Below are 19,629 nucleotides of genomic sequence, written 5' to 3' on the forward strand. Positions count from 1 at the left end.
TCTCTCTCTCTCTCTTTAAAAAAAAAAAAATGATTCTGAGATTTTTAAAGTACCCAACTGGGTGAATAATGACTACATTCCTGGAGATAAGAAGTTCAGTGGAGAATTATACCTGGAATGATGAGAAGACTTAGAAAAGGAAGGGAGCTCACAGTGCTGTCCATGTAGTCATATATGCCATCCTCTGTGTTGCTTCATTATGAAGTTGTAATTCTGATAAGAAGCAAGATAAAGGAAATAGTAGGACAGTTTGGAAGAACAACTTACGATTCACCAGCAGCCCCTGTCATATTCTTTTTTTTTTGGGGGGGGGGGTTGAATTCAGGGGCACTCAACCACTGAGCCAAATCTCCAGCCCTACTTTGTGTTTTCTTTAGAGACAGGGTCTCACTGAGTTGCTTAGCACCTCGCTTTTTGCTGAAGCTGGCTTTGAACTCATGATCCTTCTGCCTTAGCCTCCCGAGCAGCTGGGATTACAGGTGTGCACCACCGTGCCTGGAATCCTGTCATATTCTTTTTTTTTTTTAATAGTTGTAGATGGACAGCATACCTTTAATTTATTTTTTTTTTAATGTGGTGCTGAGGATCAAACCCAGGGCCTCACACATGCTAGGCAAGTGCTCTGCCACTGAGCTACAGCCCCAACCCTTATATTCTTGTTTGTTAGAAGGATAATAATTTTAGCAGTGATTCAATCTGATGTCCCTTAAGGTCTCTACTGAAGGATTAATAAATATTTTTTAGTCTGTTATAACTCTCATAGTTTTGCCAATAACAACAATATAAATCCAATTGAAATTCAGACTTTTCTTAAAACCCAGGTTTAGATAATAAACTTATCCTTTTTGTTGGCCTAAATTTTTTTCTACAAAATATAACTTTTGTAGCCCTTTGTTTGGGCATTGACATTTTAGTCTTGGAAGAAAAGATTAACAGAATAAACAATAAACTACTTTTCCTCAGAGAGGATATGTAGGCCTGAATACATAGATACACACTTATAACTAAAGCCATTTATTTCATAAAGTTTATTCATTTTCCTTCCTTTCTTTTCTCCTTCCTGCTTCCCTTTCTTCCTTCTTTCCTTTCTTTTCTTGATGTCATTGGGACAAGGGGGTTTGAGCTATGTGCACATGGCATAGTTCAAAAGTGAAGACACTTGGACAGTCTTATCTTGAGAAGAGTGCAGTACAAGAGCAAAACTCAAGAGTAGAGTCATTTACATGATCTATGTAACATCTCATGCTGTGGGAGCTGTCAGACATTTAGTACTCAGCATCATGACTATGCAAGGAACAGACTTTGCACCAATTTCTGAATACTTAACCTAGGAACACAAAACTTTGATCATTGTCATGTCTTTTAGAAGGAAAAGTAAGTTCTTAAAGACTATTTGTATATTTGCTTACTTGGATCAAATAAGTAATCTTTGATCTTAGGTTTCTACTGGAATGGGTTTCTTCAGGCTTACATACTCATTCCTAAGAAGTACCTGAAATACTTTCTGGCTTGAAAATGGATTTGTGCATGCTTTATTGAATTTCTTTTTTAAGTTTTTTAACCTAATGCTAGATATCAGTATTAAAGATTGTCTCATGCTCTAAGAAAGTAACTAGCCAAGTATACATTCCTATTAAAATTATAATGGAAAACTTTTGTAAGCAAATGAATGATACTGCAGATGCTTTGCTCACTTTCTGGATTGAGCCTGTGTTGTTTCCTCTATCCTTCACTCCCTCTTCTAAAAGCTACTTTTCAGAAGACTCCATTTGTCATGTAATACCATGTGACAGAATAAAAATTCCCTACTTTTATTCAAAGTTGTCTTAGTCCAATTGGGCCACTATAACAAAATAAGTGAGTGAGTGATTTATAAACAATAGAAGTTTATTGCCCAAAATTCTGGAGACTGGGAAGTCCAATATCAAAGGCCTCAGCCAATTTGGTGTCTGGAGAGGATCTGCCCTCTGCTTTGTTAATAGCACCTTCTTGCTTCATCCTCACATGCCAGAAGGTATGAACAAGCTCCTGCAGGCCTCTTTTATAAGGTTATTAATCTGTGACCTAATCATTTCCCAAAGACCCCCACTTCTTACCACCACATTGAGGGATGCAAACATTCAGACCATAACAAAGGTCATGGGACCATTCCAGAAAAGAGAGATTAGATATTGCAGATAAGTTATTGATTTGTATTTTCTTTGTTACCATTGCATACTAGAGGAAGAACTGGTTTAAAAATATACATTAAGGGTCTGGGATTGTGGCTCAGTGGTAGAGCGCTTGCCTCACACATGTGAGGCACTGGGTTTGATCCTCAGCACCACATAAAAATAAATAAAAACAAAATAAAGATATTGTGTCCATCTACAACTAAATATATATATATATATATATATATATGTATGTATTAAATGAAAATAAAAAGCTCCTAAATGACCAACAATATGGGACTCATTAAACTTCCATTCAACTGAGTGCTCTGCAGCCATAAAAAAAAAATAGATTTTAAAATAATATTTAATGACATGAAAAAATAGTTATGATGAAGATTGATAAATAAAATTTATTGGGTATTGATTTTATGCTAGGAATGAAATTTCTAAGTTGTTCTCATTTTAAAGGTAAGAAAACTCAGGCTCAGAGAATTTAAGTGATTTGCCCAAGCTGATAATAGGTACAGCCAGAATTCAAACCAAGCAGTTTGACTCTAAAGTACTTGCTTGCCCAGTCATCGTTATGTATCTCTGTAAACTTCTTCATGAAACTAAATCAAATTTTTGTAATGTTTCTAAAAAAATTGTTAAAGAATAACCTAATTTTTAAAAGAATGTTACTTTTTTTTTTGGGGGGGGGGGGTGTAGATGAACACAATACCTTTATTTTATTTATTTCTATGTGGTGCTGAGGAACGAACCCAGTGCCTCATACATGCTAGGCAGGTGATCTACCACTAAATAACCATAACCCTAAGATTACTAAATTTTGACCAAATAAAATTGGTGAAGGGACAACACGTCCTTATAGATATAAATATAAACTATAAAATACCATAATTTAAAAAAAAATTAAGTTATAGATGGACACAATGTCTTTATTTTTTTAATGTGGTGCTGAGGATCAAACCCAGCCCCTCGCACATATGAGGCAAGTTCTCTACCACTGAGCCACAACACAAGCCCCTAAAATACCATAATTTTTAAAGTAACATTGTAGAATAGAAATAGACCAGAAATAGAAAAATCAGAAGAACGTGTACCTTTTTATGTTCTCAGAGAAGAAACCAAATGAATATATGTAAATATTTATAGTGATTATCACAGATTAGAGGAATCACAGGTAATTTTTCTTTCTTTTTAACTTTATTTTTCAGATAATAGTAATTTTTAATACTTTAAAACTTCAAGTATTTATAATATTTTATTAGTGCAATATATATTAGAATTTCAACATATATTAGGGTTTAACTTTATGCACAGTGTACTCTGCATTTTTTGAATTGCATACTTGGTGAAATGATTTTCTAAAATGTTCAGTATATTATTCGTTTATTCAGGGCTTAAATTAACCAATCACATAGAATAACCAGTGCATTCCTCCTTTTTGGTAAACATGGAGAAATGGCAATGGGATATTAATCTTTTGATTTAAGATTGAGGAGAAAGATTTTAGAATATTTGATTTTCAAAACCTGAAGTATCACTTGATGATATAAAGAAAAGCTATTGAATTTTATATATGTAGTTTCTGTCTGATCATTGAACTCTATAGTAAGTTGGTGATAATTTTACAAATGATTCTTTTGAACTTTCTAGATGATTATATAATTATTTCACTTAAAAATAATGATAAATTTTCCCCTGATATTTGTGGTCTATATGTTCTATAACATTCAAAAAAATTGAATAGGTGTTTTAAAAGATGTATAGATTCTTGTAATAGTAACATGGAAATATGTGTCCTATATATCATAAAGTAAAAAATAAAGTTAGAGTCCTATATATAGTAGAATCCAGTCTTTATTTCAAAATAAAAAGCACTGTATAAATAAATGCTTGATTTGGGTATGTTGCCTCTCAAAAAATTCCAGTACCAATTTGGGTACCTGTCTTCATTAGCTCAAGAAACCAAACAAAATGCCATAGATCAGGTAACTTACCCAATAGAAATTTATTTTCTCACAGTTCTGAAGGCTGGGAGGTCTTAAGATCAAGGTTTCTGTTGATTCAGTTCCTGATGAGAGCTCTATTCCTGGCTTGCAGAGGCCTCTTCCTCTCTGTTTCTTCACATGGCAAAAAACTAAGAAGAGATGGACCTCTCTATTGTTCTTATAGGGCCACTGTCATATTGGCTTACCCTATGACTTCTTTAACCTTAATAGCCTTTTAAAGACCTTATCTCCCCCAAACATGGTGGCCCAGATCATACTTAGCAAAACAATGTCTCAAAATCTAAAAAGAGTAGGGACATAGCTCAGCAGTAAAGCACCCCTGTGTTCAACACCTAGTATTCCCCCTTTCCCTAGAAAAAGATCCTATCTCTAGATGCAGTAACATTGAAGGTTAGAGCTTTAGTATATAAATTTGGAGGTTACACAATTCTGTCCATAACAGTGCCTAAACTCGTTCCAGTGATCTCAGAAATCCTGTTTAATTGATTTCATTGAAGATGGGGTTTATTTTATCCTTATGAAATTCTTAAGGTACTTATTGCTTTATAGTGTGTCATTAGGAGATTTGTCTAAATTTAACCTTATGAATCATTTCCTCAGACACAAAATCGAATGAAGCTAATGGCCGACAACTACGAAGACGACCACTTCAAGTCCTCCCATTCCAATCAAACGAATCATAAGCCCTCTCCAGACCAGGTAAGATTTCCCCTGAATATTTTATTTTTTTTTTAAAAAAACCACACCTTTTTTTTGATGTATTTTGTACTAGTGTGCTGCAGTTTCTGAGGTACAAAGTAGAAAAAGAAAAGTAAGTATCTAATTCAGGTTTGAAAACTCCTTCACATTTTTTTTAAACACAGACTCAATTTCCACATAGGAAGTTGATGATTCTGAATTTTTTAAAAGCAGGTTCTTGAAAAATTTGAAAATGACAAGGAATCCTTGAATTGCACAGGGGAAAAAAGTCCTGCTTTTTTTTATTAAATAACAATGCCTTGTTAGAAAAACAAGACTCTCTTTGTAAGCTCAGTGAGGCACAACTTAGTGTAGAGGTTACTTCTATTTAATTGCAGATTATGAAATCTCAGCTCATCACCTATTAAAAGTGAAAGTTTCTTCACTCCATTTCCTGGCAGTTCCCTCTAACATGTCATTCTCAAGGAAAATCGTTGCCTTCAATTTCACATAAATGCAGAAGAGACATTGATGTGCCTAAAGGAAGCCATATTCAATTCTAGTTTTTTAGAAGAAGGGAACTCTCCCAAAATCTTGAAAGTGATGGATGGGGGAGAGTGGTGAACAGATTACCTCATATCCCATAGCCAAAACTCGGATTTCAACATCTCCATCACACCCAGTCTTAAAATGTATGGCTAAGGGGAAAAAAAATAATCAAGTAATTACATCCATATGACTAAAGAGTCACAAAAAACTCCCCTGCTAAACATCTCCATAAATGACAGCTACGGCACTGTCCTAAGAGAAGTAGCAGAAATACTGCAGATGAAAGTAGCAGTGATAGCCAAATTGCTATTATTTCTGAAATTCAGAAAGTATAGTCCTAATATGTTGACATGTACTAAGCCAATTGAAGCCCACCTTATGTTTTAGAGGGAAGTCTTTAATTAAAGCAAAATGGAGAATGGTCTGCTTGATGTCAGCAGTCCTTCCCTGCCAAGAAATCACTTTGCTTTCTCTGCCTGCTTCCTAATACCTAGAATTGTATTTATGCCAGCATATCTAAGATGCATGTTAGATCCTTCCCATGAAACAACAGAGAATTGGAGGGGTGGTTGGCACAGAGGTGAAAAAAGAAAAGGTATAACATAAAAGAAAGAAAAAAACAATCTCAGCTGGATAATATTACCAAGAGACAACATTTGAGAAAGGCAGGAAGACGGAACTGTAATGATAAAATAATTACTAATTTCAAGAGTTCAGAGGATTAGAATCTAAAATTTAAAAAAAAGAATTAAGAACTTCTTTTCTGCTACATTATGTCTTTGTCTTTGTTTTAATACTAACCAACTCTTTTTCATTCCCATGCTGCCCCGGGGCATTGTTCCCTTTGTCATCTCTCCCCATAGGATGAGGAGGAGGGTATATGGGCATAGCCAATCAGATGCTCTTAGTTCAGCCATTTTGTTCAGAACGGTGAGAAACAGCTTTCCTTAACTAAAGAAGTGATTTTTGTTTGTCTTCATTTTTTCTTTTTACACAATCATTCTCACATCTTGTTTCTGTATAATTTATGAAATCCTTTGGTATGCTTTCTGTTTTTTTCTATTTTACATGATTCCTGTGTGTATTGCTGTGGATTTGACATAGTGGGGTGGATTTTGTGTTTTGTTTTTTTTTCTATGTGTGTTAATAGTCACTTTTACAATTTCTTTCTATACATTTTTGGGAGAACTTCCAGGGCATATGACTAAATTTCTCTAGTAATGATTTTGTTAATAAATTACCTTCACAGTGTCCTGGTTAGGTTTATACTCAAATCAAACTGGCAATAGAAAATTGATCAAATAGCCTGGGTTTGAGATGTCTTTCTTATGATAATTAATTTTAAATACATAGTCCATTTTTTTTAAGTGGATTGTGAACCACACTTTATTCCTTTTGCTTCTGCCTATAGAAGAGTACTCCGAATTCTCAGGGTCAGTACCTAGAACACGCCCTCAGGCTTTGACATTGCTTTCAAACTTTCCCTAAAAATGAGGAGGAGCAAAGAAGTAAAGGAAGACTTTTTAGAAGTCAGTCTAAAGAATTATTTTCCCTCTTCATAGAACGCTGCTGTGTTCAACAGTTGCCAGGACACTGTCTAGATTCTCTTTTCTAGGCCAATTGGCTAGAAAATATGGTCCAGATGTGGTAGTATCACCCTTTGATCTGATGCCCTTGAGGTTTGACTAAGGAAATCCTTTTCTTAGAAAAGTAATAATTATGATTAATAACTTCACACATATTGGTGGCCTTGCACTCCCTGAATTCACTGCTGATGCTAATTGATGATCTCACTGTTTTGAAGTCAGTTCTCCCTGAAATGTCTGTGTCTTGATGTTAAACTGCTTAAAATGATATGGTCTTATGTAGCCCTTTTAACTATTGAACACAGCCAAAGAGGATGGAGAGGTAAGTTGTGGAAATGGGCCATAAACTCTGAGATGGGCAGCTTTCCAAACAGCTTTATCCTGTGGGTGCAAATGAAGGTGAAATACACAGTATCAACCAAGAAGCTCTTTGGGTTCAAGTACTACCTGCCAGAGAAAATTAAAACTAAGACAATCAGTGTTCTGGTTGTCTTTTTCTGCCACCCTACAGGAATACATATTTGACATCATCAGCCATAAAGGAGCCATACAATGTAGCTTACTTGTTTCTCAGGAATGAACATGGTTCTGCCTTGTCCATTTGGAGGAATATGGGAGTTTCTTGGCCTGTCTCAGAAGGAAGCTCCTCCCCCACATACATAAACAGGTTGATATTTTTCTTGCATTCGCTTTTTCTAGTGAATCAGAAGAAACATGTTAATGTTCTGAGAAGGAAGATCCATTAGATAACTTTCCTTGGAGATTGAAAAGTGAACAAACCATCACATTTGTTTGGAACATTTGTTCCAAAAAGTGTCTATTTTACTTTTTCTTTTACCAGAATAGAATAACTCCTAGCAAGAGTTCAGATGCTCTTGATTTTACTTTTTCTAATTATTGTATTATTGAGCTTACTGAATGAAACTGTTACTGCCATTGGTTTAACACAGTGCAATTGCCGTTAGTTGGTCATAGCTGGAACTCCCATGATCTAGTCTTTCAAACTTTCTAAAATATGCTACAAAAATCATTATGTGATAACAATTTTACTTAAGTAATGCATGAGTAACCCCTAAAACACTGCAGAGTTTTGACTTGGTATCCAATTTCATTCTCCTGTTTCTGCTAATTCTACAGAGAACAGATTTTCTCACCTTAATTTCAAATTTGCAATTGATGATTCTTGTGTCAAACTTAAGACCTTAAAGTTTTGCAACTAAAACATTTTTGCAGTACACCAATTACTTGCAAAGTATGAGTCTTACCAAAGATAACTAATACTCATATGGGAAAGAGAATCATAGAATTACAGAGCTGAAAGGGGTTTTGCAGTGAGGCCATTTCATGGAAGGTAGTGTAGCTAGGGTAAGGGTTCAGAGTATAGGCTTTGGAACAGAATGCCCAGGTTCAAATCCTTACATCCCCACCTATTATGTACGACTTTGGACAAGGCATGCAACCTTTCTGTACTTTGATTTCTCATCTTTAAGGTGGTAGTGGTTTTAAGAAGTAGATGAGTTGTGAGAGAAATGTCTCTGCTACCAAACTGCACAGCTTTGAATCTAGACTCCTTCACCTACCCAATGGCCTTGGGAAAGTGACCTAAACTCTCTAAACTCCAGTTTCTTTATCTACAAAAATGAGATTTTTAGTACCTGGCACAGAGGGTTGCTAGATAAATCCCTAGCTTAATGTAAATGCTTTGAACAGTATTTACCCAACAAGTTCAGTATGTCTGTTACTATTTTTATTGTTGCTGTTGTCATCAACATTAGCTCTATCTAGAGGAAATGTAAGTTTTTAGTGAATGTTAGTTGTTGTTGTTGTTGTTGTTGTTATTATTATATCTAGTCCAGCGCCCTCATTTTATAAGTAAGAATGCAAAATAGATTTGAAAGTTGTGACTCAAGGTCCCCAGCAATTTCTGCGGTCTGGAAAGGGACTAGTGGCTGCCAATAAAAGAAAGAGTAGGGCTGGGGCTGTAGCTTAGTGTAGAGCACTTACCTAGCATGCATGAGGCACTGGGTTCAATCCCCAGCACCACATAAAAATAAACAAATAAAATAAAGGCATTCTGTCCATCCACAATTACAATTAAAAAAAATAGCAAAGAAATATCAGCAATTATATCTCTGTTTCATCTCCAAAAGTTTGATCTTCTACATGTTGAGATTTTTTTCCCCTTGGAAAAACACCTTGAAATTTGTAAAGAAATTCCCTATAGGAGCTGGGGATGTGGCTCAAGCGGTAGCGTGCTCGCCTGGTATGCGGGCGGCCCGGGTTCGATCCTCAGCACCACATACACACAAAGATGTTGTGTCTGCCGAAAATTAAACAATAAAAATTAAAAAAAAAAAAAGAAATTCCCTATAAAGTGGTACACACCTGCATAAAAGATATTTAGTCAGTGACATTGTCTTTAAAATAATTAACTGTCAAGAAACCCTCCTAAGATGCTCAGACCAAGGATTACCTCCACTTAAAAAGAATGATATAGCCTCTTCTCTGCCCTCAGCCTAAGAAAAATCCATGTGAAATGCAGTGAGCTTTCTCTCATGGTTCCTTCTGCTCTTTTCAGACATTCCTCTTAGGTATTCACTAAGTAGAATTTCAGCAGGATTTAATAATCATTTAACAACCTAATTACATTAGGTCTAATGTAATCTAAACCCAGAAATCTGTTTAACTGATTTACTGAGGAGTTATTATGTAGCTGACTTAATTTAGGCTTATTACATCTATCATAGATGGAGTTATTTAAACAATAAACATTTATTTCTGGAGGTTGGAAGTCTGAGATTAGGATGCCATCACCATTGAGTTCTTAGTGAGGCCCTGCTTTTTTATTTTTTTGCTGATGGTGCTGGGGATTGAACCCAGGGCCTTGTGCATGCTAGGCAAGCATTCTACCAACTGATCTATATCCCCAGCCCCCAAGGGCCTGCTTTTAGCTTTGCAGATGGCAAGCTTCTCATTGGTGGGGAAAGGAAGCAGATTCTTTCATATTTCTTCATACAAGGGCATTAATTCCATAATGAGGACTCCACCTTCATGGTATACTTACCTCACAAAGCCCCATCTCTGGACACACATAAGAGATTAGGATTTCCACATACACATTTGGGAGGGCACAAACATTCAGCCCATAGCAGTAACATTATTGCTTATTCCTAGAATCTCAAGCAGTGGTGCAAATCTGGCCTTAGCTAACCCAACAGGGAGCTTCAGAGCATAGATTTTCTGTCTAACTTAGCTTACGCACACTACACTCTTATCTCTTTAATTAATGCTTTCTTCTTTCTACTTTCTTCTTCCTTTACTATGGAATGTAAGCACTGTAAAGATAGGAACTTGTCTTGTTTCATTTTAGTTTTTGTACTGAGTATTGAATCCATGGCCTAATACATTTATGCTAAGCACATACTCTACCACTGAGCTACCCCCCAGCCAAGATAGGGTCTTTTATGTTTACTTTCGTATTCCTGGTATCTGGAACAATGCATAGTTTTAATAGGCCTTCAGATTAAAACATATTTATATGCAATTTGAATAGTATGTGTACATATATATGTAGATATAATTAACTTCCAAATTCATGAAATCCAGAGTAGAAAAAGTAGTTTACATCGAAACCAAGAGAATAAAATTGACAATGAACTTTAAAGTCAGCACTACTAGTACAAGAAAGGGAAATGTAGAAAGGGGAGATAGGAAAAGTATCTAGAAACAAAAGAACTTAGATAAACTTAAAGGAAGATCATAATGAAGTCCTAGAATCTGGCTCCTATCATTTCATGCTAAGTAAAATGGAGTGAGGATAATTTAGAAATCTTTTTCATTTGTTAACTGAATGTATTTTCGGTAGGAATTTTTATTCTAGTAACCTGTGGTTCACATAACATGTAGGAGTCAGAAGGGGAACCAGTCAGCTAAAACAGGTGTGTTTCTTTTCATTCATTTCATGATTAGCCCCCACTCATACTTCTACCTTACTATAGGGTACCCAAAATTCAAATAGACAAAATATACACTTGAGCGGTTCACATGAACAGCTACAAATTGAGTTTTATTAGTAGTTGGCTTCCCTTAGACCTTGTCTGAGTCACTGTCCTCTCAGCTGATTGCTTCCTGGGCTTGTTCTCATGCTTTGGGGTCCTTCTCAGGATGCAGGTGTTGGACCTAGTTCCAAATCACCAATGATTCTTCATTTTTAAAATCAGGATAATACATAAGCCTCATAGGACTGATTGATGATCAAATGAGGTAATAGAAAGTGCTTAAAACAGTGCCTTTGTATAGCATGGTTGTTCCTTCAAAGTTAGCTAGTAAATTCCTTTAACATGAAGACACAGGCTGACTGTTCTGGGTGCAATGTAGGGTAAATCATAGCCAGAAAGAATAGAGGAGGAGTGCTGCTCAACTCAGGGCAGCCAGGAAACAGAGAGAGAGAGAAGACACCAGGGACAAAATAGAAACCCGAAAGCTCCTGCCCAGGGACCTACTTTCTCTAACCACATCCTACCTTCCTGCTGTTACCACCAATACAGTAGTATTTTCAGATCATTAATCCACCAAATGGCTGGATCCATTGATTATATTACAGCTCTCATAATCTAATCACCTCACCTGGGAACTTTCCTGCATCATCTGTCACAAGAGTTTTTTGTGGGGGCATCTCATATCTAAACCATAACATTGGCCACTTCTAGCATGATACCTACTCCTTTCTCCTTTTTCTCCCTCCTTCCCTCTCTACTTTCTTTTTTTTGTTGTTGTTCCTTTTATATATATATATATATATATATATATATATATATATATATTTTTTTTTTTTTTTTTTTTTTTTTTTTTTTTTTTTTTGTACCTGGGATTGAACTCAAGGGCACTCAACCACTCTTAGTGCCTCACCATTGTTGAGGCTAGCTTTGAACTCATAATCATCCTGCCTCAGCCTCCGGAGCCACTGGGATTATAGGTGTGAACCACTGTGCCCGCCTTTTTGGCTCTTTAAATAGGAGGATAGAGAGAGAGCTTTTTAGTCTTCAGCTCTGGATTCAGATTATCCTTGTACCACCTTATTTCCCTTTAATAGCTTGTCCTGGCTTCTGTCCTCCAAATTGTCTCAAACTAGTTTTTTTTTCTTTGTCCTAGAAACCTGCTTTCAGCCTATCAGGATTCTCAGAATTCCCTCACCCCCCACCCCCCAATAAAAATAAAATCCTCATGTCTTTCTGTTTTTCCTGCTTTCCAGAGGGTTCTACTCCCTTTACTCCTAATCCTTTCATCCTGGGTTCTCATTAGCTGTCTCAAAATTCTGTCCTCCGTTGTTACTATGACTAAGCTTCCTCCCACTCTCTGCACTCCATCTTCAGTAAGTCGCTCAGTAGTCCCTTCCTTCTTAGTGGATACTGTTTCTTACCTTTATTAGTGTACACTGGAACACATAAACAGTTTGGATGTGCTCCCCAACCCCTATTCCAAGCAGCTTAAACTTGTGTCGAAATCAAAAACAACTTTTGGAAAAGGAATTTTTTGACAAGGACTTTAGGGAATTGAAACTAAATGATGGGTAATACTGAGAGTTGCTGTTTAAAGAATCCTGCTATGTGCCAAATTGTAAGTGTATGGATATATCATAAGCATATTCTTATTCAGTCAGTGCAACAATCCCAGGAGATAGACACCATTCTCAGTATTTTACTAGTTAGGAAATTAAGCTACAGAGAACTTGGCTAACTTACCCAAGTTCATATAGCCAGTAAGTAGTAGTAGAAGCCAGATTTGAACCTAGATGTTATCTGATTAAGCCAAAGCCTGATCCACCTCTAACAAGGAAACCTAACCAGAAGCATTGTTTAAAGAAGTTGTAATGCCTTTATGCTTATAGTAATTATAGGAGGAAGGAGAATAAATGATAACATTTAGGACATGCTGCCCAAAAATATTGCATCTTGGCATTTGAGAAAACAGCAGCAACAGGAAGGTCTATCTGACCTTCCCCTGCACTTCTCCCCTGAACCATGCCATAAAAGAACTCTCTGACCTTCTAAAGTAGGTCATAAAACCTTCATTCTAGGGGTACTTACCTGGAGGAAAGTAATATCCTTTTATCTTGAATGACAGAGGCACACAGGGAAAAACAAACAGACCTCACTGAGCCCCTTCCCCCATTTTATCACTCAAGGGTCACTTTGTCTTCCAATCAAGTTTCTCCACCACAGAACTGTCTTCATCAGACATCATAACAATATACAAAGTTCCCTGTTTGGTGGTGGGGGTGAGATGTCTTTCTGAAGGCTCCTTGTGTCATGTAAAATTTATATTAAATAAATTTGAATGCTTTACTCTTACTAATCTGCCTTTTGTTATATGGGTTTCAGCCAGGAACTTAAAAATAGATATCTCTTCTCCCCTAAGAATATTTCCATAAGAATATCCAATTTAATGCTCACCGTCTCTAGCAGTCAGAGAAATGCAAATCAAAACCACCCTAAGATACCATCTCACTCCAGTTAGATTGGCAGCCATTATGAAGTCAAACAACAACAAGTGCTGGCGAGGATGTGGGGAAAAGGGTACACTTGTACATTGCTGGTGGGACTGCAAATTGGTGCAGCCAATTTGGAAAGCAGTATGGAGATTTCTTGGAAAGCTGGGAATGGAGCCACCATTTGACCCAGCTATTCCCCTTCTCGGTCTATTCCCTAAAGACCTAAAAAGAGCATGCTACAGGGACACTGCTACATCGATGTTCATAGCAGCACAATTCACAATAGCAAGACTGTGGAACCAACCTAGATGCCCTTCAATAGATGAATGGATAAAAAAAAATGTGGCATTTATACACAATGGAGTATTACTCTGCATTAAAAAATGACAAAATCATAGAATTTACAGGGAAATGGATGGCATTAGAGCAGATTATGCTAAGTGAAGCTAGCCAATCCCTAAAAAACAAATGCCAAATGTCTTCTTTGATATAAGGAGAGTAACTAAGAACAGAGTAGGGTCGAAGAGCATGAGAAGAAGATTAACATTAAACAGGGATGAGAGGTGGGAGGGAAAGGGAGAGAAAAGGGAAATTGCATGGAAATGGAAGGAGACCCTCAGAGTTATACAAAAGTACATACAAGAGGAAGTGAGGGGAAAGGGAAAAATAATACAAGGGGGACAAATGAATGTCAGTAGAGGGGGCAGAGAGAGAAGAGGGGAGGGGGGATAGTAGAGGATAGGAAAGGCAGCAGAACACAACAGACACTAGTATGGCAATATGTAAATCAATGGATGTGTAACTGATGTGATTCTGCAATCTGTATATGGGGTAAAAAATGGGAGCTCATAACCCACTTGAATCAAAGTGTGAAATATGATATATCAAGAACTATGTAATGTTTTGAACAGCCAACAATAAAAAATTAAAAAAAAAAAAAGAATATCCAATTTAAAACTAATGAAGTAGAGCTGTGGCCCACACTAAAATCCCAACAATGGAGAATCACAAATTTGAGGCCAGCCCAGGTCAAAATTAAATTTTAAAAATGAAGGGGATGCTGGGGATATTGCTCAATGGTAGAGTGTGTGCCTAGCATGTGAGAGACCTTGGGTTCAATCCCTAGCACTGAAAAAAAAAATTAATGAAGAGTATCGGTAAGAAACTCCTTAAAATCCTACTGAGTAGAAATATGTTTCTGATAATATATTTTAGGCTTAGTAAACTACAAATGCACTTGCCTCAAATAATTATAATCCCTGGATGCATTTTATTCAGGACACAAAGTACTTTTAAAAAACTTAAATTACAGAGGAAATAAGTTATTAATGGATATAGAGTTTCAATGCTGCAAGATGAAAATATTCTGGGGTATGATGTTACAACAGTGTGAGTATACTTAGCACTACTGAATCTTAGTTAGAAGTGGTTAAGATGGGAAATTCTATTACATGTATCTTACTACAATGAAAATGTTTTAATTAAAAAACGAGAAGTAATGCTAATTATCTGGCAAAATATATTGAAAATATTCACTGAATAATTTGAAACACTTTTCTCAGTGAAGAAATGTTTACCTCTACCAAGTGAATAGTTCAAGATTTTTCAAGGTTTCAAAATGGATAAAACTGCCATTCGCCTTTTTTTCTTTCTTTCTTTCTTTTTTTTTTTTTTTTTTGCCTGTCGTTTTCTGCTTTGAAACTGGACTATTTGTTTATTTTAGCTGATTGTTCCATTAGCATATTAAAGGATTTGTGCAGTTTGGATTCCCTTCATTTGAACTGCTTAGGACAGGTCTTTAAAGGAAGTATTTGCATAATTATTATTTTTAAATATGTTCACATTTGGGGTTTCTTTTAACAAAGATACTCACCTGTACTAGATGCAATGACTGAATTTAGGATACTTAACAGCTCTGAACTGAGTTTTTAGGTGAATTGAGATAGTTTTCAGTAGAGATACAAATTTGCTGACCACCTTTTAGAAACTGGATTCAGAAAAAAATACTATTGATAGTCTGACATTTAAATAATCTTACAGCTTCAATGAAGTTGGAGTTGGATTTTTTTTTACAGGTTTTTCTTTGTCTTTTTAAGATCTTTTTTTTTTTTTTTTTGGTACCAGGATTGAACTCAGGGCACTTAACCACTGGACGGCATCCCCAGCCCTTTTTCTTGTTTTATTTAAACATAGGGTCTCACTGAGTTGCTAAGTGCCTCGCTAAATTGCTAAGGCTGCCTTCAAACTAGGGATCCTCCTGCCTCAGCTTTCTGAGCTGCTGGGGATTACAGGCATGGTTTTTGCTTTGTTTTTGATCTTAGTTAAAGTTAAAGCAAAATTCTAGATGAAAAAGTTATCTGGACCACTTTATAAAACAAGTATATTTCCTGTTAGTGGGATGAACAGAGAGCAAAGTATGCATTATTGGCCGTCTTTCCTCTGGATCCAGTGCTTTGATGGAAGGAATGAGAGTAATCAGCTGCTGTGGACTATTTATTTAGGAGATATTAATTGTTCCTTCCCCATTCTCCCCCTACTAGGAATTGAACCTGAGGGCATTTGAGCTGCATCCCCAGACATTTTATTATTTTTATTTTAATACAGGTGTTATGTCACAAGAAAGTGGGGATCTGAAGCTCCAAACCTCAGTTCTTGGGTCCCAAGAAAGAAAATTTAAAGTCAGACATGAAAATCCAAGCAAGAGAATTTTATTATGAGTGATAGTAAGATTCAAGCAGAGAGTTCTCTTTCACAAAGGAACAACAAAGGACATAATGCTGCTTCCAAATTTATTACTGCCTAATGTTTGCCAGGAAAACTGAGTTCCACCTTCTTCATCAGTTTTTACCAATCAGATGTTAACTCCTCCTCCACATCGTGAAGGGGAGTTTTTGACTCTAGTTGGTACCCTCCAGAACTATCATGGCAACCATCCTATTCAAGGGAGCTTCATCCACAAGTGAATCTATGGTAATATGGGTTTTGAGGTCAGTGACATTACCTTAGTGTTCCTGGGCTACTGAAGAAATTTCCCTTCTGAAATATGGTGAGAAACCTATTGCTGTAAATTCTAACTTTACAGTGACCTTAATAGACCTTGCCAGGAGTTAACCACATCAATTTTTCTTTCTTGAAATATTTCTTGACTGGCTCCCTTTGTTTCCACCTGTTTATTCAGGATTAGTGTACCTGTTGTTCTACAAGTTACTTGATTGTTCACTAAAGGCAATTCAAAGAAACCCTGTGACCCTGCTGTTATTGGTTCACATTTCACTGCCCATTGCTAACTCCTATCTAACAAGGATTTCACTAAGTTGTCCAGGCTGGCCTCAGACTCCTACCTTAGCTTCCCACGTAGCTGGGATTGTAGGCATATGCCTCTGTACCTAGCTTAATTGTTCTCCCTTGATGAACAGAGTTTGATCCAAACATATCTATTGTAGTTTCAAAAATGTTCGGTTTTTCCTAGATGTCTTATTGTTACTGACTTCTGATATTAAAAATAAAATATATTAGGAGGCCTTTAGGCTGAAGTGACTCTAGCACCCTGGGTCCCTACATTTGCAAATCAGAAATCAGTCTAATATAAAAGGTCAATTTTAATTGAATAATTAAATAAAATATTTTTAGGCCAGTCAAAAGCCACCAACTAACCCCTGACCAGGGATTTTCCAATAACTAAGCTTAACCAATCAGAAACTGCCCAACAAACCTCTAACTAGGAGGGGCTGTGATTGTAGTTCAGTGGTAGAGCTCTTGCCTAGCATATGGGAGGCACTGGGCTCAATCCTTGGCGCCACATAAAAATGAATAAATAAAATAAAGGTATAGGGCTGGGGTTGTGGCTCAGTGGTAGAGTGCTTGCCTGGTACTCATGAGACACTGGGTTCTATCCTCAGCCCCACTAAATAAATAAAATAAAGGTATTGTGTCCATCTACAACTAAAATATATATATATATATAAAGAAATAAATAAAGGTATAAAAATTTGTATCTGTTAAAAAAAAAAAAACAACTTGGCACTTTCCACAAGAATGATCCAAATAAAGGTTTAGAATTATAGGTCAGTGGATGAGAGCCCTGGCTGGCCTAGCACATGTGAGGCCCTTGAGTTGTATTCCCAGCACTGCAAAAAACAAACCAGTAAGGCTGCTGTTCCTCTTTTACCAACCAGATATGTTCTTTGCCTTGCATCCACTTTCACCTTACAAAAGCTTTCCGGTCCCCTCTATTGGGAAAACATATAACGGTAGCAGCACCCCAGAGAAAAACCCCAGCATGGCGTCTAACGACCCCCTTTCTCCTCTTTGTTTCTTTCACTGGCGCGAAACGTTCCCACCGATGCCAGTGTTCAAACCCTGCTGGTGGGAAGCCTTAGCCCCAATTAGAATTAACTTCTTGGGCCCCGGAACTGACATATGGAAGAGCTTGCCAATAAACGGGCGACCTGTTATCTACCTCAGCCCTGCGACCTCTCCTTAGACCTATATAAACACACAGCCTTTTGTAATAAAGTGGAAACCTCTTTGGTGATCTGTGTCGTGTGGTGCGGCGTCTTCCAGTCTTACACCCTCCTCAGAGTTCCCAACTGTTTGCCACCTAGCACTACCTAATTCATGAATGCTGTCTGCTCAAATAAACCTGTTAATCCAGGTGCTGTGGCACATGCCTATAATCCCAGCTACTTGGGAAGCTGAAGCAGAATGATAACAAGTTCTAGGCCAACCTGGGCAATTTAAAAAGACCCTGTCTCAAAATTAAAAAGGGCTGCCCATGGGTTCAATTCCTAGTACCACCAAAAAAAAAAAAAATTCTTTAAATCTTTTGACACTCCTTTAATACCACTTGATTAAAGAACATACATTGTAGTATTTTAATTATTTTACATTTTGAGACTTTTCCTTTGCCCATTTATTAATTGGTTTATTTCTTTTTCGGTGTTAAGTTTTTTGAGTTCTTTGTATATCCTGGAGATTAATGCTGTTGTTTCATGGCCCAGAATATGATCTGTTTTGATGAACATACCATTGTTCACTTAAAATAAATAGTATTCTTTGGTTGTTGACTGAGATGTATAAGAATCAGTTAGTTCTGGGTGGTTGGTAGAGTTTTTTAGATCTTCTATGTCTTCCCTGAAATTTGGGCAGGAGGGTTCTTTCTATTAATTTCAGAGAGAGGAATATTAAAATCTTCCACTCTAATTGGGGGTTTTCTTGTTTGTCCCATGAATTCTGTCAATTTTTCTTTCATGTAGCATTAAGCTTTAGGTTGATTGCCTACCAATTTATGATTGCTGTGTCCTCCTAATAAACTGACCTACTTGTCATTTTGAAATAACCCTCTTTCCAGGAATATTCTTTGTCTTAAAATCTATTTTATGGCTTTTAAATCATCAAGAAGCAGCCAGATACTTGTTGAATAATAATTTTTGGTGTTGTGTGGATAGCAAATTGCCAGATAATATGGTTTCCTCTGTGTATGTTTTTGTCTGTTTGTTCATTTGTTTGTTTGAGATAGTGTTTCGCTAAGTTGCTTAGGGCCTCACTAAGTTGGCCAGCCTGGCCTCAAACTTGCAATCCTCCAGCTTCAGCCTCCTGAGTTCTTGGGATTTCTGGCATCCACCACCCTATCCAACTGTACATTTCTTTTTTATATTCTATTTTTAGAGAGTCAGAATATTGTTGTAGATGCTATACAACAATAGATGGGATAGAATGAATAGAATGCTGTACAAAATTAGAAGAGTCAGAATAGTATTATGAATAAAACAACATTTAATCCAGAAAGTTTGTTACCTCTCACATTGACAACAGTAATTCTAATATCCTAATATTTAATAGTAAAGGAAAAAGAAAAATAACTCATAATGACAGTAAGCAGATAGTCTAGGTTAAATCTTTTAAAAAATGTTTATTGGTTCTTTTTAATTATACATAACTTTAGGATTCATTTTGACATAATTATAAAAGCATGGAATTTAATTTGCTCTAATTTAGTCCCCAGTACTTCCACCTTACCTCTCCTCCCCCCACCCTATGTTCCCTTTCCTCTAATATACAGATCTGTTTTAGTCAGCTTTTTCGCTGTTGTGACCAAAGGTCCTCACAAGAACAGTCAGAGGAGAAAAAGTTAAAAAGGCAAAAGAAACCATAAA

At 36.5% G+C, this 19,629-nt stretch overlaps 1 protein-coding gene across 5 annotated transcripts in view; it reads left to right on the top strand.

Annotated features, from left to right (window-relative positions):
• Erc1 (ELKS/RAB6-interacting/CAST family member 1) overlaps positions 1-19,629 on the top strand; it is a 546,275-nt gene that overhangs the window by 461,320 nt on the left and 65,326 nt on the right. For all 5 annotated transcript variants that reach the window (XM_071610305.1, XM_027951274.3, XM_027951275.3 and 2 more), the window contains one exon: positions 4,772-4,870. In XM_071610305.1, the coding sequence (XP_071466406.1) occupies positions 4,772-4,870 (99 nt within the window). The remainder of the gene's footprint in view (positions 1-4,771; positions 4,871-19,629) is intronic.

Source organism: Marmota flaviventris, chromosome 3, assembly GCF_047511675.1.
Source record: "Marmota flaviventris isolate mMarFla1 chromosome 3, mMarFla1.hap1, whole genome shotgun sequence".
In the NCBI taxonomy this organism is placed as follows: domain Eukaryota; kingdom Metazoa; phylum Chordata; class Mammalia; order Rodentia; family Sciuridae; genus Marmota; species Marmota flaviventris.